Below are 22,840 nucleotides of genomic sequence, written 5' to 3' on the forward strand. Positions count from 1 at the left end.
AGTATCGAGGTCCAGAGGTCCAGGCAAACCAAGATTCTCTTCAGGGTTGACCGTTCTGGAAGGTGGATAGTTTCGGATCTTACTCATTGCTTGTTCTCCAAGGGATCTCCACTCGTGAACCGAGTTCTATCGCCTTCCTAATCGGGCGTGACAGGGATAAGCACTGTAACTGAGAGTACTTTTTAACTCCTGACTGAGCCTCTGGGGTTCCGTAGCCCAGACGTGCAGATGGGTGGAGCAGGGGCGGTCCAAAGCGACCAAGTTAAGCGACTTCTTATCCGCCTGCTTCATTCGAATCGAGAATCGTGGAGAGATGTTGGTCGAGCGGGTCCACGTGGAACATTTAAAAAAGCCGATCGCGACTAACCGGGAGATAGATCTTCCTTTTGATGTCTACGTTATTTCTAGGGGAATTCCCAGTACGGTTGAGCGACGATAACGGGTCGATGCGGAACGAAGTACCACGAACAATGCTACGAAATGACCCCTCGTACGCGAGGACGAGGTAGGACGCCACCGCAAGGCAGGTTATTACAGGGTCAGCCGTGGCGAGCATCGGATCTCTTGCTACCAAAAAATTCGTGCACCAAATTATGGACCCGAACAGCACAACCACCTTCCGGTTCAGGAAATAAAGGGAACCGCTCGGCGACCGTGAGTGGGCATGCATAACACAATTGCGGTGGGTCTCGGAGTCTTATCTATTTCGGGACTACAAACATTTGAGATTCTATCTATGAATGCCAAGTACTCCAAATGCCCTTGGATCTCACGATCGCTGCCCGTCTATCATAGCCACGATACACGAGGTATTGTCGCTTCTCGGATGACTGCCGGCCTTGGTGGCGACGTCTTGCGCGACGTCTCTGGCTCTCATCCCCCGCATCGACAATTTCATCACGTGCCGAATCAGGCCCGCGTCGTCGGTGTAGTCGGTGACTCCATCCGATACGATTACCAGGAGGTAGCGCCGGTCTTCCTGCAACGTGCGTCGTGAAGTATACGGGTCATTCGACAGGAAGTCCCCGCGAACGGGCGTAGATGACGACGAGGCCCGTCGGGCCCCGAAGATCCAGTCGTCTTCCTGGACGGTGTTCACCGGTGTTTTGTACTGCAAATCGCCCAGAGCGCGGGACATATTCAAGGATCCTACGTTCTGCAGTTAATGTACATTGCCGGACCAATGGAACTGTCCGGACTCACCTAACCGAGCGACCCCGCTCCGCATTTCGACCGTTCCCCCAGCCTCTTTGATGCGTGACAGTTCATCGGGTGCCTCGGGCTTGTGCGCCCGAGTGAGTCGTCGCTGGTACCTTGGTCAGCCGACTGTGACCTTCAACGGTGAATTTACTGCGCACGATGTGATAGGGCATCTCCGTTTTAGGATCGCGCTCGGCCAGGATGACATGTGAGTCTCCCAGGTTGGAGACAATCAGCTCGCCCCGTGTGAGGTTTATCAAGCACAGGGCCACGGTGGATCCGGAAAGCGCGGGCTCTGCAGAGTCGTACTTGAAGCTCTCCAACAGGAGGGCGTCCTCGTCCGCCAGAGCGCCCTTGATGGCTGCAGCATATTCTCCCTTTTTGAGCTCGGGTCGTTGGGCCAGCAGGTTATGCAGGTTCTCTGTGGCATGATCTGCTACCAGACTGGAACCACTATACACCGCAAGTCAGACGGTTCCAAGTTCGGAGTCTTCGTGACGTACTGTCCATCGAATATCGCAAAATATGCAAACGTATCCTTCATTTCTGGAAGAAACTGACCCGGTCGAATCAATACATGCCGGTCCTCCTGGAATTTTCTACTTCCTTGGGCCTGCGCTGACGACGATCAGTATGGGATCTTTTAATTCAGGTCTGGGCCCTGACTTGACCTGCTCCAGCATCAAAGAGCAAGACGGCATCGGATGGAGACATGAGTGTGTCCCGGTGCATGTTATTCCTCACAGCTTCCGAGATCGATGAGCAGGCACCGTTTCGAATAATCCCGCAGATAGTTTTACATTGTGCTGGCAAAATTACTCCGAGTTCCGTCGCCGTCTGATGGTGATGGCGTACTGACATCATGCACGGGCTATTCTCTCCAAGGGCAAACCGAGACTAGCTGACCGTATCTAATAATGCGCAAATTTGACCAAGATCCGTCTGTAGTTCAGATGAACCTTGGAATGAAACACCAAACCTAGCTTTTTCTTGATCTTGAACCTCAAATATATTTTACTCGAACAGACGCATGCCAATGTGCCTACGTACCGGATTTCCTCTGCCACTCTTGACAAAAAAGAGACAGTAATGAGACCAATCTAAGTCTTGGGAGCAAGCTGTTGGACTAGAAATTCTCTGCATAAGCCCTTGTGGCATGATGCTGCCAGTCTGACTTGCAGTCCGACTCGCAGCCTACAGCGTGGCGGCGCAGAGAAAGCAACCCTCGTGAATCTAGATGGCCTAGCCAACTAGCGTACCAATCCAAGAATTCTGGAATAGAATCAAAGCGGGCCTTTCGGCCGTACAGGACGCTAGGATTGACAACCTCAGCCTAGAAAACAACCATCCGGGACTGCTTTATCACTAGCCTTGACCTCTAGGTCCTCGTCAATATAATGTTGACTACGCCGAAAGTTGGTTGGAGTGGGCACCGCCCTGGTTCCTCGAGGTGCCTAGCGGAGAGCCTTCAGGCCCTGGTCCGCCAACTTGGTTCCCACTGCAGATACTACAGTGTGTACAGTCCTGACTGGTTTTTATCTTGATTTATTGTTGTTCCAAAGACCAAACTTTGGAACGAAAAAAAAAATAGACTGCAGGTTGTGTGATATTTCACTAGCCATTACAAATTTGACTTCAACAGACGCATGTTCAATTGACTGACGTGCAGATCTCTCGAGTCGATGCAGCGCACGGACCAAATGTCTCGGGAGCCGTTCTGCAGCAATTAATGATTCATGCAAGTACAACATCCCCGAGGTTTCTTCTCTCTGCATCGATCATTTAGGCCGGCATGGGCTGGGTTGGCGTGGGGACTCTCGTCACGACCGCGGGTTACTTTCTCTATCGCTATCCTCCGCGCAGCTGGACACCCGATCATCACTCCCCCCCACCGGATCCCCGATCCCAAGCGCGGCCTGCTTCTCCCTCCGAGCCTCTGCCGACGAAACATGTCACAGGCCCCTCGACCCCTCGACCGATCGAAATAGAAGAGGAAAGCTCTCCGACCACTCCAAAGGCTTCGGCATCGAGCGCACCGCCCCCTGTACTCGCAGTTCCTGTGCTGAACCTGGAGGGAGAGCCTGGCACCAGCGACACTCGGAGTGTCGCAACAAATCCCCCTGCTCAGCAGAATATGAATGGATCCACGAAGCAGCAATCGCCAGACCGCAATGATCAGATCTCGGAGATCAAGTCTCAGCCGCCGTCCCTCACAACCCCCTCCCTTCTCCAGGCGCGAAAACCACCCACACTCTCCACACCCACCGCAAACACCTCCTCCCTGATGCCACCACCCTCAGTCCCTCGTCTCCGACCAACACCACAGCCGAATAGAGCCCCGCCAGGTCTTCAGCCACCGCGCTCAAATGCGAGCTCGCTCATGCCCCCTCCCTCGGCCGCCGCAGGACTCCGCGTCCCATCAAACGGCGGAGGCCTCAGCAACAGCACGCTAGCACCCAGTCTCAAGAAATCCTCTCGCAAAGTCATCCTCGATCCGGGATACTCACCCCTCGATTGGGCCGCTCGGGCCGCGAACCCGAAAAGTCAGCTTCGAGGCGCAGGTGTACCACCAGGCTTGGTGCGCGTCACACCATCCATGCTGAAGTCACAGAACGGGCGTAAGGACCGCGATGCGTGGACTTCCTACCAGGGCAAAGTGTATAATATCCAACCTTACGTCCCCTACCACCCGGGCGGAAAGGGAGAGTTGTTGCGCGGCGCAGGCAAGGACTCGGCGCAGCTGTTCCAGGAGATTCATCCCTGGGTGAATTGGGACGGTATTCTCAGCGAGTGTCTCGTTGGCATCCTGGTTTCTGAGAATGATATCCAGACCGAGAATGCTTTGGATGCGATGGATTGAGCGGGACGTGGCTGTTCCCTTCCCTGAGATCCCGTGTATTTGTTGTGGCCGCAGGCCTTGTACAATCTTACTGATACTAGATGAGATACCCTATCGCATATAATAGAGACATGTTCACAATGGAACTCGTTCTCGTCCCTGGGTATATTCCAAGATTCATAGACTAGATAACCAAAAGCCCTGTCGTAGTAGATGGCTTGATCGTGCCATATCATTCACGTACCGGAGCCGCTCTACAGCTCATCCTTGTCAACACCGTCAATGCCAACCAACTCAGTCTCGAAGATCAGGGTGGCACCGCCGGGAATGGGACCAACGCCGCGGTCGCCGTACCCGTACTCGGGAGGAATAGTAAGAGTGCGCTTCTCGCCAATGCACATGTCCAGAAGACCCTGGTCCCAGCTGTTCAACGGTAAATTAGCCAACTTGCTTCCGGCGAAAACCAACCCACAGAACAAAGAACGGAACTTACCCCTTGATAACTCGGCCAGTTCCGAGCTTGAAGCTCAGGGGAACATTGCGCTTGAAGCTCGAGTCGAACTCCTTGCCAGAGTCTTGCAGGGTACCGCGGTAATGCATCTGGACACCGTCGCCGTTCTGTGTCTTGCGGGTGCACTCGACCTTGTGGGTGACATCGATGCCCAGCTCGGCGGCGCAGGCCAGGGAGGCGAGCGAAAGGAAGATGGCGCTGAGACGCATTGTGTGAATTGGTAGGAAATGGTTGGATAAGGGGTGAAGGGAGAAAGAACAACGTGGACTTGAGGTGCGGAGTGAACTTCGGTGAGACCCACTTTTCACGGTTGCGGCGGGGTGCTTTTGGACTGTGATCGGATCGTGAATGTGAAGATGCAACGTATAGAATTGGCACGTGGGGTGGTACACGGTGTTCTACCGCTGCAATGAGCTGATCGGTCCAGACTGACAGCGTAAGGCTCTTTAAGAATTTCTGAAGTTGGCGACTTGAGAAATTGCTCTGAAGGCGTCCGTAATAGTCGCTCCCACGTGTAGAGCTAGCACGTTCTGGCACCAGTGAACAGGGGTATCCATGAACCCCGCAGAAATTTTCACTTGACATTGAAAGGGTGCTCGCATCTTCCTTTCCCTCCGAATCCATCACCTTCATTATCGTCCGAGGACCAACCCTGGAAGACAGTATGGCGACGGAGGACTCTGTGACTATGGTTGCCAAGGCTGATACCGATACCTCCACTGAGATCCAGCGCAAGGACTTGGTGGGAAACACCTTGCACGAGGTCTCCAGGAAGCAACAGAGTTTATCTGACCTCTTTACCATCGTGAGTCTGCCCAATGCCGGCTTCTCCATGGCTCGTGGACTATGAAGCATTTGCTAACGGGATCCGCTGTCTAGTTCGCCAGCGGCTTTGCCCTGATCAGCGATGGATACCAGAACAACCTGATGACCATGGCCAATGTCCTTCTGAAGGCCGAGTACCCCAAGCAGTACACTTCGGCCATCAGTACGCGCGTGTCTAATGCGCTGCTGATTGGCGAAATCATCGGCCAGGTCGTAATCGGGTAAGGACGAGGAGACCCTGATCGTATGACTTGTCTAATTTTTGAACAGTCTGACCTGTGACTATCTCGGCCGGAAGACGGCCATCGTCTTTACGACTGTCATGATTGTCGTCGGCGGCATTCTCGCAACTGCGTCGCATGGAGCAACCATCGACGGCATGTTCTGGATGATGACCGTGGCGCGAGGTATCGTGGGATTCGGTATGTCCTTGCAAAGTACTGCCAGACTATGTATGAGAGCTAATACTGATATTTACAGGCACCGGCGGAGAGTATCCCGCATCCTCGACTTCTGCTTCCGAAGCTGCCAATGACTTGGTTCCAAAGCACCGTGGCCCGGCCTTCATCATGGTGACCAATTTCCCATTGTCCTTTGGCGGACCGTTCGCAGTGTCAATCTTCCTGATTGTACTCATGGCCTGTCACCAGTCGCACTACAGTACCGTGTGGCGCGTCTGTTTCGGCATCGGGTGCATCTGGCCACTGTCGGTGTTCTACTTCCGGATTCGCATGCTCAACTCTGTGCTTTACCGGCGAGGCGCAATCAAGAAACATGTCCCTTACAAGCTGGTTCTCAGATATTACTGGAAGTCACTGATTGGGACCTGTGGCGCCTGGTTCCTCTACGGTACGTCCTGCACGAACTATACACGAGCGTGTTGCTAATTCCTATACAGACTTCGTCACCTTCCCCAACGGCGTCTTCTCCGGAACGATCATCTCCTCCGTCGTCCACGACGGAACAGTCCGCCAGACCGCAGAATGGCAACTCCTCCTCGGAGCAATCGCGCTCCCAGGTGTTTTCCTAGGCGCAATCCTCTGCGACCGAGTCGGCCGCAAGAACATAATGATGATCGGCTTCAGCGGATATCTCGTCTTCGGCCTGATCATCGGCTGCTCCTTCGACCGCATAACCAAGATCGTCCCTCTCTTCGTCATCTTCTACGGCCTCATGCAGAGCTCCGGCAACTTCGGCCCCGGCAACATGCTCGGCTTGCTCTCCTCGGAATCATACGCCACCGGCGTGCGAGGTACCTGCTACGGACTGTCTGCAGCAATTGGCAAGGCTGGTGCGGCGATCGGCACGCAGGCTTTCACGCCCATCAAAGTACACCTGGGTAATCGGTGGACTTTTATCATTGCCGCCATCTGCGGTGTTGTTGGTATTCTGGTAACCTGGTTCTTTGTGCCGGACCTGTCGGGCGAGGATCTGCGTGTGCGCGATGAGCGGTTCAGGGCTTATCTGGTTGCTAATGGGTGGGATGAGGCTATGGGGGAAGATGATCTGCGTGCTGATGTGGATGATGGGGTTGTCTCGTCGGTGGTTGCTCATGGCACCAAGGAGGGTTAGATGATGGGTGAGAAGTTCTTCAAAGACTAATTTCTAATGTAGCTTGAACCCGAACGTGTTTATGGACATTTCCCGGGATTACTGGGCATCTGTCTTTATGTTTTTTTGTGAAACTCTCTACGTAGATAAGACGGTATAAGCAGATTCGATCTGATTATTGAATTAAGTACATTGAAGAGCGCCCGTGACGCCGTGATGGGAGTAAAAGAGTCTAAACGCCGAATATGTGTGCCGGTCGACGGCAGCCAGGTTTGCCCTGCGGGTATCACATGATCCATAATAAATCACAATGAACATCATCCCAAACTTTTTGAGGCATGAAACAAGATAAAAGAAGAAACAGAGTCTATGCCCATTTACCCAGCAACGCCATCAGGGCAGCTCCGAGGCACAGAAGGATAAAGGCGGCTAGCACTTCGCGGATGGGCGCCTTGCGCATCGAGGTGCTGAACATGAACTCGTGCGCCATCAGCTCCACCAGGGCCGTGTAGATCAGGATGCCGGCGGAGATGGAGTCGAACACGCCGTTGACAATAAGTGTAGTTCGTCCTTCGGGAGGATAACTCTGGCGGACACCCAGGCCAATGGCGATGGCGATGGGGGTGGAGATGCCAAAGGCCAATCCCAGGAAGTATGGCGTGTTTCGCTTGGATCGGGGCCAAGGGACAAGCGCGAGACGCGAGCCCAGACCAAGACCCTCAAAGGTTTGGTGGAAGACGAGAACAATGTACAAAGTGGTGAACTCGGCACCGGAGACAGCCAGCGTGAGGCCGATGAAAACCGAGTGGAAGATGATACCGAACTCGAGGATAAAGATGGATGTCAGCTGCGCCGCATAATCTTCAATGGCAGTTTTGTCATTCTCCGAGTCATCGACATCGCGATGCTCCCGCGAGTGACCAAGATGGTCTTCGCCGGGGACGTAGTTTTTGTTTTCGGTGACCTCGGCGTCCACAGGCTCAGCATCTTCGAGTTGTAAGTGAGAGTGACCCTCATCATCATGCACATGGCCCGCACCAAAGCGGGAGAATCGCATGACCATCAGTTCAACGAAGAAGAGGACGATGATCGTCATAAGAACGATGCCCTCCACCCAGCTGTATTCAGTGATGGGTCCAGTCAGACACGGGTTGGTCAAAGCTTCCTCGGCCGGAGCGAGAAGGTGAATGAAAGCAGTCGAAATGATGACACCAGAACCAAAGTACTTTGCGATGAAAAAGGACCAGCCGGGGACACCTCCGCGGCCGCCGAAGCGTCGAGCAAAGACGGGGGAAAGTGCACCGAAGCTTGAGCCAACCAGGATGACAAAGATAGATGAGATGCGCAGGCCTATGCGGCCATCGAACTCGTTGCCGGTTTCACAGGCATCGGCCGCACGCTTGACCAGCACGTTCAAAGGATCCACCTCCATTGTGAATAGACTTGTTGCACGCCAATGACACCTGAACCGACCAATAGGCGAAGAATGTGATCAGATGCACGTGGAGATCGTAAGAAGATCAACAAAGATCAGACGGAGCCAGATCTGGAGTGGATGACTAAATCAGAGGCAAGGAAACGTGAGCACCTTGGGAGAAAAGAAGGCGAAGAGAACGTTTGGTAAGTTGCTTGATGTGGAGGGGTTCCCAGGCCAGACCTGAATTTTGCGCCGGTGCTTTGCTGTAGCGTCCTAACCCCCAAGGTCCTCGATGTGAGGCACAACGGTCCAATGACCGGGGCGAGAGTCAACTGGGTTATCCTGTCGAGCAATGAACCCTAACGCAGGCAGCGCAGACGACTAGAGCACTACCACCACGAACAGACTCGAATTTGGCTCTTTGGGGCGACGTACGTCTAGCATTCGGTGAAAATTGTTCAAGACCGAGCGGGGGTTTGAAGATTGATTTGCGGTGTTTCGATTGCGGGTCTCTCAAGTGGACCGACGTGAGGACCCTGTGAGCCAGGCGTAAGAATCGGTTGTCAAGTATAAAGAGAACGACACAGTCGACCACAGCGCACAATTCGAGCGATAATTTCGAGATCTCATCGGAATACAAAATCTGCGGGAGTTACACCCGACATCGTCCAGCGGGGGCAGATGGGATCCATGGTGACCTTGCTGGCCTCGAAGACGTCAAGCGCGGGGTACTCAGTACATAATTTTGCGCGGGTTAATAGTGCGGAGCGAGGTACCCGGTACTTGGCCGTGGTGAGGACCTTGGGGACGGTCAGTCTCTTTCCGGCTGCGGATGGCCGAGGTCACGTGGGCCATAGTACGGCCGGCCTGCGGGTTTGATCGGACATGTTATGTAGTATTGAGCATGTCAAAGTGCGTAGAGCATAATATCAGGGTGGAATCGAGAGGAGAAAGGAGGATGTCAAGCCCTAAGGCCAGGATTCTTCGAAGCAGGGGATGTTGATGGCGTTGGCCCTCACCAATCAGAGGATCTGCGGCCAGAGCTTGGCAGCTTGATGAGCTCACTTGCACCCAACTCCATATTTCTACCATCACATCACCATGGCCCCCATTCGCCGCTATCTACGCATCAGCAAACATTCCGTTCTCGAGTGTCGCATCTACCTGGATAGTCCTTCCGATAATCGATGGCTCCTCAACCCTCGCGATCCCGTACTCCAGCGCGTCTTTGAGGCGATCCGCCCGCTGATTCTACCTAAACTTCGCGAGGAGAATGAGCGACTCTGGGCGCGCAAGAAAGGCAAACCCGTCAAGGATGTCATCATTGAGGGTACGGCTTCTATTTGTGTTGAGAAGTTGGAAAGCCATCGCTAATGTATAATTGCGCCCGCAGATGAATTCGAAGTGGCCATCTTCCTGCGCGAATCCCGCACCCGCCATTCACTCTTGACGCGACAGAAGACATTCCAACAGCTGGGAAAGAAAGGAGACGTGGCATCGGGGACCACGGGGACCAAGCCTGGGAAGGGACTATCGGAGTCTGCGACCGACTCTTCCAAGCCTACAGATATCGAGGTCATCCCCGATAGTGACGACGAGCCCGAGTTCGACCTGCACCATATTCCCCAGGCAGCCGAGGACGAGGCAGCGGAAAGCGGCCTCTCATCACGCAGCAAGAGGAAACGAGTACAGGTGGAGTCGCCAGTACCCGAAGAGGACGACGAGAAAAAGCTCGGGTTCAGCACCCATTATGAGAGCTTCAATATCTGTGGTTGGGTGCTGTGTCTGCTCATCACCCGTAAAGGTGACCGGGCCCGGCCAAGTGTGACAGAGCCTAAGCAACCCCTCATGGAGGAATGGATCTCGACCCAGGCTCAGACAGCTGCGGACGAGGATTGAGCGATCACAACATTGACTACATCTGCACACTTCAAATGTGGTTAGTGATTCCCCAGCCAAGCCTTCTCCGCATCTACTGTACTGTAAGCAAGCATCCACGGTGGCGTGATCGGTTGCAGGCACCCCTGCGATGTCCAAATTGCAGAGTTGCATGCTCCTGTTTGCCCCCTGTTGAAATGACAAATATCGTGGATCTTCTTCAGCGGCACGGGAGGGCCTGCCCGTGCGGTAGTGTCTCCATGTCACGCGGGCCTCGCGTGACAGGGCCAAAGCCCCTCACGCAGTCATCCCTGCTCACCCCTGGTTGACGAACGGACCGCTGCCGTGCGCATATGGCTGCAGCCAGCCTAGCGGGGCAATGGCATGCCCAGCCATGCCTGATGCCTAGACAAGTTACGCGTGTGGCGGCCACTGATCTTCCTGAGCGGCCCGGCCAAGTACTGTACAGTACACCTCTAGCGTCCGCCGGCTTTTCTAGTATCGTCAGGATTAGAATTGCCGGGAACGGCAGGAACGGGTTGCGGTGTGCCGTGGCTGATCCAGAATGATACACCCGGCATCATGAGACACGATGACTTGGGAGTCTCTAGGTTTACAATGTCTCAGTCGAGCTCACGACGGTAGATTTACAAATCCGTACCTACGAGAATACTAGTTAGTTACCCTAAGGTACTTTCAGTCAGTGATTACTCAATGATCATCCCGCGGCCAAAAATGCACAATTATTCAATTCTAGTTCCGCAGCTTGCATCCACGTGCCAGGGACCTCGGCACAGGGTTTTCCAGAACACTCCGTAGAAGGCACAAATGCAAATTTCCATTGTGGACCACAGGCTCGAAACAGCCCGCTCCTCCACCCGTGACCGGGAGGGCACTTTCCTATAAGACTCCCATCCCAGACCCCAGCTACCGGAGACCGCGGAGAATGAAACCACCAATTGGAAAAGATGATGACAAGCTGACGAATGGCCATCCTAGTGACTATCTCCTGTTAGGGGATCGCGATCATCGCGAGCACTCTCTCGGGGCAAAAGAGGCATTGATTGACGCAAAGAATACCCACAGATCTTTCGCCACGTGCGGACGGGAACCGAACCAAACGGGAAAGTCACTGGGGAACTTGGAAGAACCCGGGAATGCGGTGAAAACCTCCGACTTGCCAATAACCGGCCTCCTGTTCTCCCGGCCTCCACACGTTTCCAACGGTGCGGAACGGCAGGCAGTCCACCCCATCATGGAGGCGTTGGTACCTGACTAGTCCTTTTTCGTCTGGTTTATTGAAGTTTGTGGGCCGTTAGCGCTGCCGAGGTTTTTTTTTTTTCCTGATCATTTCAACATTTTTGCCACCTCTCCTTTGTCTCCACACAAAATATTGATTCAGGAGTCGGTTGAGATTCGGGGAGTGAGAATACCGCTTGAGCCGCCGGGCTAGCAATTACGAGGCCAGAGTTAGAGTTCTCAGCAATCGAGTGACAAATTGTTACCGTATAGGGCTGCGGTCATGCGCCCCTCCCCCTACCCTAGGGCCTTCTTACAGTGCACTAAGGCCATGACTACTCCGTAAACTCGGTCTTCCCGGAGGTGTGACGTCTTTGGAGTCCCCGGTAACTCGTACCCGTAGTTACATCCTGTTGAGCGAATGTACGGAGTACTCCGTAGAGTACATCACGAGAGCTCATGTTGAGCACGCCATTGACAAAACGCCACACCAGTAGATCTGCTAACATGAAACGCCGACTGCAGTGATGTACGTGATCAACCCTGGGGAGGGAGCAAGGGGGATGAACGTCCAACCTGCACGTCTGTCCTACATGTGCCAAAATGAGGATGTGCAATGCACAGAGTCCCCTCAGGGGTCTGCAGGGCAGGGCATGCAAAAGTGTGTATTGACCTCCCACAGGCACAGACACAGACACAAGGCGGAGCTCACCCGACAGTGTTCTCCGTTCACCTTCCGGGACACGATTTTGGTACCCCATCGGGGCTTAGCTTGCCAATCCGAGTGGCCCTAACCCACCGATAAGCAAACGAGAACGAAGGACATGCGGGAAGAAACCTTTTTTTTGCCTGAACCCTTCGCGTACACAGGGAAAACAAAGTGTACAGTATTAATCAGCCACACTCGATTTGCTGGGACAAACCCACGGGTACGAACCGCGGTACGTGATGGGTCCATTCGAGGTGAGACTTGTTTGGGGGTTCTCAAACCCCTGAAACAGTGCCACCCCGGACCGTTATCAGAGTCAAATTATCAGAAACTAGGTTGATGCAAGCAGGTTGACGTGTCATTTCATCAGCTTTACCCGGGTTCAGAGACATATTTCTACGAATCACGGCGGTACGATCCCCTGCGCCACGAACGGCTTATTCCTTATTCTCTCTGCCTGGAGCCACTATCGATATCCCGGTCAACGCCTGTAGGTAAGACGAATCGGTCAGAACCCGGCTTAAACTCGATGTTTTTACTTTTTTATTTTATCTTTTATTTCTATTTCATTTTTATCCTTTTTCATTCCATTCTTTTTTCCACCGCCACCGATCGAAGCAGCACGTGTGGATCGGACCCTGGTCATTCTCTTTTTCCTGTTCGTTTGGGCCCCCTTTTCAACTGAGTCATAGCTGGAATCGTGTGCTTAGGCGCGGTCTCCGTGAGACTATTTGGCCATTCAAAAAGTACTCGCTGCACCGCTCACTCCGAAAGTAAAAAAAAATTACAAGAAAAAGAAAGAAAAAACCAGGTCAGCTTCCGTTCCTCCGCTCACCGCATCGAGGAACCGAGCCGATGGAGCCACGAGTGGGCCCACGGGAGATTGCCCATTCCGAGTTGTTACCTCGCGTGGTTTCATGATTATTTAGCGAACGCGTCGTGTCACCTGGGAGAGCGCAAAAGGAGAAACCAACCTTAGCCTGGAAGCGAGTAAGCAGTTAGAGAGTTCGAAGTAAACAGATTGCATTTGGGACCTGTTTCAGCACCGGTCCATAGGGATTTCCTTGGCCCCTGACTTCCCACTAGTGATTTACCAGAGACCGACTACGCCACACGGGAATTGGGTGGGGAGCTTCTAGAAAAAATCCTAGGTTTTCCATTGGATTTCCCGATGGGGCTGTATTATTCATCCCGAACCAAGTCAATCGTAATTATTCCTACGTCAGATCAGGTGGATACTCAGCCTCCTGTTCACGGCAGGGATGGTCGATGGGGGGTGTTAGCACTGCACTAACGTAAATTAGTCCTACTGTAATGGCGTTGGCCTCGGGGTGATCCATTTCTGCTATAAGAACGCTTGTGCTCCTCGCTTGGTTTTCTGCACATCGCACATCCCATATCTACCGTCTGCTCTGCTCTACTCAACACTCTACACTCTACACTCTACCCGACTCTATTCAACCCTACTGGCTTCGAGCATTCACACCTTCCATCTTCAACCACCCAACAACCACCACCACCACAACTACAACATGCCTTCCGTCGGCACCTCTCAGTTCCCTCCCTGCCCCGGGCCTCCTCCCCAGGGCCCTCTCCCTCCGTTGCCGAAATAAAAAGGCCCTCTCCCAAATGACCGTGATGACTCTGGCGCAGTCCATCGACTGCGCTCACGACCTGGGAGGCTCCTCCTCGGCATGGATATGAAATGACCTCGAATTTGACCTGGTTTCGGCTCTCTGACGATGCTCTTCGATTCGGCCTACATCGCCGTCCTAATACACACCCCTCTTCGGCCTTACCGAGCACTCCATACCTCGATGCTACGACGAGGAACAAAGCCTGCTTCCGGCCGCTGCATTCTGCGCCCTCGAAGTACAGTGCAGCGCGCGACTCGGAGCTAGCTCGTCTCGAAGGCGGGGATAATCTGCATTTCCTTTGGTGCGGGCTCGCGCCGGCGCTACGATGCCCCCCGACACTTTGCATTAATAGCCACATCATTCTCACCAATTCACTTTCCGCGGTTTCCGCGTTTTCAACTCTCGACCATTCATTCTTGTGCGGGGTCTCCCAATCTATGTGAGCTCATCATCGCCGATATGCACGTGCGGAGAAAACCACATTTACGCCAATCGTGCATCCGCCATCTGCATCTTCCTGCAGGCCCCGGCCACCCAAGCCGCGATCAGACGGTTGGATCTCATTTCCTTCAGGTTTCCACTTGAAACCACCCCCGCATCTCTTTCGATTTTAGCCTTGCATGTCGTTGTTGCTGGTCATCTCGACTTTCAATCTCTTCTAATCTTTCCCGTCGTTTCTTCGTTTCTTCATTTTTCTTACTTTTATTTTTATTTTTAATTTTTCATTTGTTTTTTTAGCATGCATTTCGGCCGACGCCGAAGCAACAGCTTGTATCATAGACTTAATATACCCCAGCAAGAAGCAATCTATCTGATCAAATTATCGGATGTCGTGCATGATCCCCCAAACCACCCCCGGACATTTTCTACAACTAGACTATCGTCGCACAAAGATAAAACATCGCCCCTCCCGGCCGTTTCACCAGTACCCGTCGCCACAGTACATCCATCCCAACGTCGCAGGGATATTACAGGGGAAATAACCGGTTGTGAAAACGTCAAACAGGACGGCGACGCAGCACGGGCCGTGGCCCGGTCAATGTGGAACGATCATACGGGACAGCGTCGATCAGGGAAGCGATCTGACGCAACTGGGATTTATCGAATCGCCATCGATCAGCGACGTGAAATGGGGGCTGCATGGCATGAATTCCGGGCGCATGCCGGGGCTGGACATGACGCATTTCCCGCCCTGCCCATCCCATCCGTCCCATCCGCCCGCATGGCCAACCCATGCAACATTATGGAAGCATGGCCCCACCGACTGACAAGGAGAATCAAGAAAGAGATAGGGCGCCGTCCGAGCGTTCGCCGGGCGTTGTCTTACGAAATGCTCAATGCGAGGACGAGGTGCGTGTCCTGGTACCTGGGACGTGATGCGATTGGAGGGATACGCCATCCGGGGTTAGGCTCAGCTGGGAAACGGGTGTGGTTAACGGGGGGGCAGTGGAATCTATTGTTAGCGGGGGTTCAACGGTCAACCGCCAAGGCATGTCAGCTTCCGGGCTGGCCGTTGGTCCACTCACAGGTATCGTCGTCATCGTCGTGGTGAAATCAGATCAGATCATCATGAAGCCCCGCTTTACACTTTCAGCGCGGAGATGTTGGCCGCTTTTGGAAGGGAAACTGGGTTTGCGGAACCCAGGTGCTTTGACTGTCGTGTCTTACTAGCAACCTTAAGTCTCGGGGATTCAGCTGAAGGGGCTCTTGCGCAGCCACGTGTGCCGTGAGGTCATTTCTCTTGTCGAGCCCACGGGGAATGCACGGTGCGCTTTGCGATGACTAGATTGGTACGCCGTGCAGGATATATTTTCCCTGAGAGCTGACATGAGAAATATGAGTGCCAGTGTAGTCATAAACTAGGGGTTACAGTGTCTCAGCTAAAATACGAGGGGAAAGGAGTCGGCCGAACTTTCGACGTGCCAAATATAGCTTAGGGTCTAAGGGTAAAGTATGAAGCTTCTACTCTTCGTACCGTACCGTGGAAAGGCTGTCGTGTTCTATACTGTCCTTATTCAAGTAGTCAATTTGGAATCATCAAACCTCAAACGTAAAGCCGGTTCTTCCCAAGGTTTCTTGGCTCAACGGGTGGACGCCAGTCACGGCAATTTGTACCATCCATCAACAAGCATTGACACAATGTCAAATGTACATTTCCAAGATGTCTCTGCAGTAAAACAGGGCTAGTGAACCAGCTCGGAATAAGTCCGCGAACAGAAACTTGGGCGTTGCAGATCTCGTATAGATTGTGCAAACACACGTGATTCGTCCGCCCAACTTGCCCGCCTCCTTCCTTCTCTGTTCACGCGCAAACCACCATGGTCCTACAACTGCATGTGTGGGGGCCGGCCTTTGCGCTGCCCTCAATCGATGCGCAATGCCTCGCCGCAATCGCGTATTGCTCCCTGTCCCTTCCCAAGGACTCTTGGGAGCTGATTGCCAGCAGCGATCCCTCCGTCTCCCCTACCGGTAAGTGACGTGATACCCGGCACCCGGACAGCCGAGCTAGGGAAAAGACCACCCCAAGAAAAACGGCATGGCTAATTCGGTTGTATTCATTGCGCATCAGGTGAGCTACCGGCCCTGCAGAATGGTTCGACCTGGGTGAGCCGCTTCCGCAACATCGTGGATTATCTCCGCCAGTACTCGGACGGCGCATGGGATCTCGATCGGCAGTTGGACGAATCAGACCGGGCCGATAATACTGCGTACGTGCAAGCCATCGGCCTAAACATCAAAAATAGAGGTCAGCTAACCTTTGCGCCCGCGTTTTAGGTTCGCCTCCTTCGTTGAATCTCGTGGCCAGTCCCTCGTCGACCTTTCTCTCTACGTCAGCAGCCAGAACTATCACAACAACACCTCACCTGCCTACGGTAGCATCCTCCAATGGCCGAACCAGTGGATTCTCCCACCGAAGCTGCATGGCGCCGCCAAAGCCCGTACCGAACATCTGGGTCTCTCGTCGCTGGACCTACAGGCCATGGAAGAACAGCGGCAGCGCGAGCACTCCGCCGCCGTGGCCGCCGGGAAAGTCCCCAAGAGCCTCATCCAGCGGCCGCGTGATACCGTGACAAGTCTACTCGGCCGTAGCTCCTCGCAGAACCACTTCCGGCTGGAAGCCTTGACGGCCGATTTCTTCGAGCCGCTGGAGGCTATGCTGGGCCAGAAGGCGTACCTGCTCACCTTGAAGGAGGACGATCTACCATCCAGTCTGGACTGCATCGCGCTCGGCTATCTTTCTCTGGCCCTTGTGCCCGAACTCTCTTTCCCTTGGTTGCGCGACGCCATGCGCGCCAAGGCCCCGCTTCTCTCGGCGTACACCGAGCGTCTGCGACGACGCTGCTTCGGCGATGTACCGGTGGAAGTCGCGCATGCCTTTTCGCCACAGTCAGCCTCGGCTTCTTCGCTGCCCTGGCGCGCCCCCGAGCGCATCTCCGTCACTGCTGTCGGTAGCACCCTCCTCGCTACATTGGCGGACTCTACTCCGTTCCTGAGCGAGATCCGCAGGAATAATCGTCTGAAGCAAGCTGCGGAGGATTCGGACTTGACATCTATTGAAAAGGGAGCTGTTTCAATGTATGCCGATTCCAGCAAAAGGGACATGTATGTGTCCATCGCGGCGGGGGTGGGTGGTATCGTCGCTCTCGTGGGCTACATGTTTCATGTAGGTTTGATTTCCGTCTCCAGTCAGGAGCAGGAGTCCGATGGAGAAGAAGAGGAGGAGGAGGAGGAGGCAGTCCCGGACTTTGCAACTATCTCAGCAGGCGACTTCCTCGGATTATAACAGGGCGACACACACCATGAAGCAACTTAGCTGCACTCTAGCTGCATCTGCGCGATGCATTTGCTATTTCAAAGCGAGCCAAAAACTGTACAATAGTCAAAGCCATTTCCCTACTTTGAACACCTCCTACGTGCAAGGCGAAATCGTAAACAAAGACAACACCAACAAACCGATATTAGCTAAAAAATATTGACGCCAGAGAAACTCGAACGCTCGTCCTTTAGGATTCGGTTTGAAACACCTAAAAATCAAGGTGTGTGCAGGTCTCCCATATCTACATCTGAATAGCTTCACTACATTCCAACCTTTCCTGCCTTCCCTCAACCCCCACCCCCTCATTTTTGATCAAGAGTCTCCGAGTAAAAGGATTCTCTTATAAGTTGCACCTTTTACAATAGTATCCAAAGTTTGAAGTTTATATGATAAGGGGAAGGTGGTGTGGGGTGGAGGGCCTGACCGAATTAGGTAAACCCTCCATACATGTCACCCGGTATTGGATACACATTTCCGTGGGAGCCTCCCTGTGGCCTAGTGGTATCGACCGTCAATAGATGGCTACGACTACGGCCAGAGTGCAACGGTGCACACGATCTATCCGCATACCACAACCGTACCAGGGCTTCGGCCTCTGACTACGGCGAGACCGTGGCTCCGGAGAGTGGACGATGCATGTCGCGCACTTGGGGCGAATCGGGGGAACTTTTTTATTATTATCATCTTTTGAAATATGTACAGGATGCGTGGATTTCTTTTATACTCTGCTCGTGTCGCGATTATCGTTGTTTCCATCAAGGAGTGCAGACCGTTCCTCCTTAAATGTCCACGTCTTCGTTCCGCCCTTCTCCTTCGAGAACTGCGCTGCAGACACCCAGTGCACGCCTGGGCCCTCTGCAAAACTCTCCTCCATCTCAATACCCCATCGCAGGCCTCCATCGTCGTCCACAAACCAGCCCAGTCGCGTGCGCAGATGCTCGTAGTCGTCCGGTCTCAGCCGTCCAGCCTGGATCTCGCGTACGACTTGTAGTAGGTTTGAACTTCCGGCTATCAGGACTAGCACGTCGCCTAGGCCTTCCACGTTGCGCACCAGGCTTCCGAAGTATCGCTTTTGTAGCACTGCTACCACGGCGGTTGTGATTATTAGCCAGCCCATTATCCCGATGCTGAGCCAGACGGCGATGGAATTCATCTGCAGGAGTTCCACGCGTTGGGTGACGCGCGCTGCCACTGTGCGGTTTGTGTGGGAGATGGGATGCATGACATCCTGGTAGGCTGCGGCTTTTGTTCCCGGGAGATAATTATCCACAATCTCAATCACAGGACCTAGAGTGTCTGGTAAGCTGGCATTGATTTTCTGGTAGCCCCAGCCGCCAGTCTCGAAAGAGATGTCGTTGCTGACGAAGTGTTGGAAGAAGGTTGTGAATGTCTTCTCGGCGAGGGCTTGGTACGTGGTCATGTTGAGAAGCGCTTTGGGGTCCTTTTTGACCATCGAGTACATGGAGTACGTCATGAAGTCCATGTTGAGGCCGTTCATCTCGTCGCGGATGTTGTATGTGTTGTCGTATAGGTCTTCGGTGAGGAAGCCGCTGACATGCTGTGCACCGCCGATGTTCAAGGTGTCGGCCGCTGTTAACATGGATGCCATGAATAGTCGACCGAAGCTGTGTTCAAATTAGTTCTGTGCTTTTGGTGCCTTGGAAGCCTTGACTCACCTCACTGTCACATTGTAGGTTACCATGCCAGTTTCCCGACTGAACTGGGTTTTGTTATGGGGAAGGAAGTTGTCCGCGAAGGCTTCAGTAAGTTCTGTGGGTTTGGTTGTGATGTTGAAAGATTGGATCTCGCCATTCGCCGGGTTCACAATGATGTTTGCCTCTGCGGACTCGACGATTGGCTTGCAGTCCAGCAGTGATAGTGATGGTATACTAGGGAACAGCATATCAACATCATATGAAACACCACCCATTGTATTGTCGTTGTTTGTAATCCCCGTCACTGCGTTTCCGTAAAACCATTTGGCAGTGAAATTTTTGTGCCACTGCCGTGTTGAATATGACATGAGATTCGTGTTTGCAGACCAGTACCCAACAGCCACGCTCGGATCCCACTCACTACTGCTTCCATTTCCACAGCAAATGATTTGAGCCGGATTGACGAAAACAGTCGTGCAGCCCGGGCAGGATCCATTCCAACTGAGGGCTGCGTCGGATGAATTTACCGGGTATATCATGCTGGGACGCGGTGTTCCCGTCCAGGGTGCTTCTGCGCCGAGTTGATAACCACCTTGAAGGTATGCTCCTTTGTCGTCTGTCGGGATAGTACTCGTATTCCAGATGGTGTGATTGCTGATATCCTTTGGCGTGAGCCAGTTGGAAATGTTCATCATAACTTCGAGGGGGTATTGACTGCATTCAATGCGACCCCTCACGGCAGGGGTGGTGAAGGAAACATTGGTTTGAGATCCGTCCACTGCTTGGTCGGAAGCATCGAGGTCATTTGGTAAATTGATATTGTCGAGATTTTTCATTTGGGTGGGCACGAAACTCCACCCATCTTTGCTCCATGCAGGCTCTGATCCATTCAGAGTTAATTGAATCGTTGCGGTATACATCCAATGCGTGGAAAGATTCTGGTAGAGATCTGCAAGAATGACCGCTGCGTAATCATTTGAAGCCCCGGGATAGTATGACTGCTCGGTAGGAAAGACAAATGGAATGTCGCGGATCTCTATTGAACGGTCCAATGTGATGGGCTGAGAAACAACTCCTGGGCCGCGGTCAAAGAGGGCAGACATGGAAGTAGTGACTAAAAGCAAAGATTAGGTAGAATTCGCGAAGAGGAAAGGTGGAGGGACATACAAATCGGGGAGAGAGTACTCCCCAAAGTAAGAAGGGACAGAAGCCAGTGCTTGTTCATCACAGCTTTCACGCACGCCCACATCCAGAATGAGGACTGGTATGACAGACCAGCGCCCCGTGAAAATTGAGGACGGCCCTTTGACATGGCTATAAAAGGTTGGAGGCGACGGAAGTTATCATCAATGGCACTCCACCACAGGCCAACTCCAGTAGCTATGACAGTCGGAATCATGGAGAAGGGTGCCACAGATGATATGCCGTTGCTGAGCCAGGAGATGTTGACTTCATAGACAAAGGCTTTCTGGTACAGACCCGAGGTCTCAGCAAAGTGATACAACACGGCGATACCAACAACCACTGCCACAAGAACAGTGACCAGACCAAGAAGAGCTGGTAGACGGAGTAGTTTTGGTGTCCCATTCTCCGATTGAGACGAATTGCTGCTCAGCGAGTCATCAGGGTTAACTCGAGACAGACCATGAGAGTCGGTATAGAACTGAACACCCTTCAATTTCTCATGCAGTTCCTTCTCCGAAGGTTGCCTGAAAGCCTTGAAGCTATACTGTGTGCGAGGATTATGCGTCATCAAACAAGCCACGCCCAGGGTCGAAGCTGGATCCTCCTTCAAATTCAATGGCCTCCGCCCTAATCTGGAACACCACCAAATGACAAGCACAAGGAAGAAAGAAAGCGCAAAAAGGATCCCCAATGCAATAGCGATTCCAGCTTGCACGATCACTCGAGTTTCAATGTCTCGAACTATTCCTTGCATTTCAACTTTCTGGGATGCACCTTGGTGGCTCAACGCTGCTTGCAATACCTCTCCAAAGTAGCGTTGCTTTGCTTTGGCGGCTGAAGAGACCCAGTTCGGATCATTGATCAAGGCAGTCATGTTGTAATCATACAAGGCCCCTAGCAAAATTGAGGGACCTCCTAACAATGCGGTGTTTGACCACAGGATCGAAATCATGTAAGTCGGCCAGTTTGGATCCAACGTCAGGTTTCGGAACTCAGTTGTGTTCACTAATGTATTGGGAATCAAAACTTTGTTGACCTCAAAGTCGGTCTCATTGAAAGAGATGTTGGGATCATCTCCCGTAAGGCCAATCGAAGTCGTAACATTAGCCATGTAATACTTAGTATCACACAGTTGGGCTGTGTAGCCAGCTCCTGGGTTCTTCCAGGAGTCGGTCACAATCAATATCTCTTTGTTCTTGCATTCTTCCGTCATATTGGTCGTGGAAAGAGGACTACCCGAATCATAGAACAGGGAGCTCGTCGCGTAATAAAAAGTCGACGCATCAGACCAGCTGCCACCTCCAATGTCAAAAAAAGTCTTGTCCACAGACAGCCCATATTTGCATCCACCAGGAGAGGACCAGATAATAGATACAGAAGGCGTGGCTCCGTACTTGATTCCATCCTTTGAGTACTGAACATCCGGGAATGTTTCATGATCCACAGACATTTGGGTACAGGTGAACTCGGTTTTGAACATCGTTGTCTCTGCCTCCCACGTTTGGGATGAGCTTGACGGAAGGGACGTGATGGGCGCTTCTTGTAGCTCGGCGGGCCAGACCGGAAGGATCGTGTATTCATCTGTAATCCATGGAGATGTCGACACATTTTGCAACAAATTGGCGATTGTTCGGAAGTGTGTTGAGCGGTCTGCATCGATTGGCAGAGGAGATTTGGTGGTCGGTGTCAATTGAAGAAAGTCGGCCGATTTGGGAACCTCCACTTCATCAGAGTATAGATAGGCGGAAGATAGAGACGAAATGGCCAAAAAGCCGAATATATTGAGAAAGGATGCGCAGATTAGAGCCCAGCTGAGCGCGCCATTCTTTTTTTTCGCGAAGCCGTTATAAAGCGCAGTCCACCAGGCCACCGGTGGCTCGAGGATGCTAACTGATGAATCTGCCCCCCCTTTTCGTGCCAATCGTGCATAAGGTTCCGTGCGTTTGATGTCCCCGAACAGTACAGCGGTCATTTGAACGTATATCACAGCAATTAGGGTTGGTGTATATCTCCAGCCGAACAAGAGAACTGACGAGCCATTGTCGGGGCCAAGTCCATAATTTGTAGACGAACGCCACCATAGTAAAAAGGTGATCAGACAGAGAGATAGAGAGACAAAGCTCAGGACTGCCAGAAAGGGATGCTTGAAAGTATACGGCACCCAAGTCTCTGCCCAAGCGGTTGATGACTTTTTGAAAACTTGAACACCTCTTGGCGGTTGTATGTTATACCGCGCGGTGCTAGCAAGACTGACATCGTCGGACCGGTTGCTTCTGGTCCGAGAAGTAGAGCGACTTGGTCGAACAAAATGTTGAAAATATGGCTTGTTGCCAAGGACGTTGCGAGCTTCTGATGTATTATAATCCCTCGAAGACAT

General features: G+C 52.8%; 8 protein-coding genes across 8 annotated transcripts; 4 read left to right on the forward strand and 4 right to left on the reverse strand.

Moving 5' to 3' along the window:
• Positions 1-769: 769 nt before the first annotated feature.
• On the reverse strand, positions 770-2,064 carry N7498_003860 (PP2C family serine/threonine-protein phosphatase; the record flags this gene model as incomplete). Its single annotated transcript, XM_058450922.1, has 5 exons — positions 770-1,149; positions 1,204-1,306; positions 1,359-1,653; positions 1,704-1,813; positions 1,867-2,064. 5 exons carry the CDS (start codon positions 2,062-2,064, stop codon positions 770-772), a joined length of 1,086 nt encoding a protein of 361 aa, XP_058310384.1.
• A 928-nt stretch (positions 2,065-2,992) lies between these two features.
• On the forward strand, positions 2,993-4,060 carry N7498_003861 (cytochrome b5-like heme/steroid binding domain-containing protein; the record flags this gene model as incomplete). The annotated part of the gene is made up of 1 exon (XM_058450923.1): positions 2,993-4,060. One exon carries the CDS (start codon positions 2,993-2,995, stop codon positions 4,058-4,060), a length of 1,068 nt encoding a protein of 355 aa, XP_058310385.1.
• A 219-nt stretch (positions 4,061-4,279) lies between these two features.
• fkbp3 (peptidylprolyl isomerase family protein FPR2) lies at positions 4,280-4,759 on the reverse strand (the record flags this gene model as incomplete). Its single annotated transcript, XM_058450924.1, has 2 exons — positions 4,280-4,462; positions 4,533-4,759. 2 exons carry the CDS (start codon positions 4,757-4,759, stop codon positions 4,294-4,296), a joined length of 396 nt encoding a protein of 131 aa, XP_058310386.1. The 3' UTR covers positions 4,280-4,293.
• A 455-nt stretch (positions 4,760-5,214) lies between these two features.
• On the forward strand, positions 5,215-6,947 carry N7498_003863 (Glycerophosphoinositol permease 1; the record flags this gene model as incomplete). The annotated part of the gene is made up of 5 exons (XM_058450925.1): positions 5,215-5,355; positions 5,430-5,596; positions 5,646-5,797; positions 5,856-6,224; positions 6,274-6,947. 5 exons carry the CDS (start codon positions 5,215-5,217, stop codon positions 6,945-6,947), a joined length of 1,503 nt encoding a protein of 500 aa, XP_058310387.1.
• A 346-nt stretch (positions 6,948-7,293) lies between these two features.
• zrfB (low-affinity Zn(2+) transporter ZRT2) lies at positions 7,294-8,358 on the reverse strand (the record flags this gene model as incomplete). Its single annotated transcript, XM_058450926.1, has 1 exon — positions 7,294-8,358. The coding sequence occupies one exon, from the start codon at positions 8,356-8,358 to the stop codon at positions 7,294-7,296; it is 1,065 nt and encodes a 354-aa protein (XP_058310388.1).
• A 1,086-nt stretch (positions 8,359-9,444) lies between these two features.
• Positions 9,445-10,242, forward strand: N7498_003865 (uncharacterized protein; the record flags this gene model as incomplete). Its single annotated transcript, XM_058450927.1, has 2 exons — positions 9,445-9,673; positions 9,737-10,242. The coding sequence occupies 2 exons, from the start codon at positions 9,445-9,447 to the stop codon at positions 10,240-10,242; spliced, it is 735 nt and encodes a 244-aa protein (XP_058310389.1).
• A 5,882-nt stretch (positions 10,243-16,124) lies between these two features.
• N7498_003866 (glutathione S-transferase family protein) lies at positions 16,125-17,590 on the forward strand (the record flags this gene model as incomplete). The annotated part of the gene is made up of 3 exons (XM_058450928.1): positions 16,125-16,275; positions 16,376-16,514; positions 16,582-17,590. 3 exons carry the CDS (start codon positions 16,125-16,127, stop codon positions 17,588-17,590), a joined length of 1,299 nt encoding a protein of 432 aa, XP_058310390.1.
• Positions 17,591-18,341: 751 nt separating this feature from the next.
• On the reverse strand, positions 18,342-22,840 carry N7498_003867 (DUF3433 domain-containing protein; the record flags this gene model as incomplete). Its single annotated transcript, XM_058450929.1, has 3 exons — positions 18,342-19,248; positions 19,300-20,392; positions 20,446-22,840. 3 exons carry the CDS (start codon positions 22,838-22,840, stop codon positions 18,342-18,344), a joined length of 4,395 nt encoding a protein of 1,464 aa, XP_058310391.1.

Source organism: Penicillium cinerascens, assembly GCF_028974065.1.
Source record: "Penicillium cinerascens strain IBT 15544 chromosome Unknown contig_24_segment0_segment0, whole genome shotgun sequence".
Taxonomy (NCBI): Eukaryota; Fungi; Ascomycota; class Eurotiomycetes; order Eurotiales; family Aspergillaceae; genus Penicillium; species Penicillium cinerascens.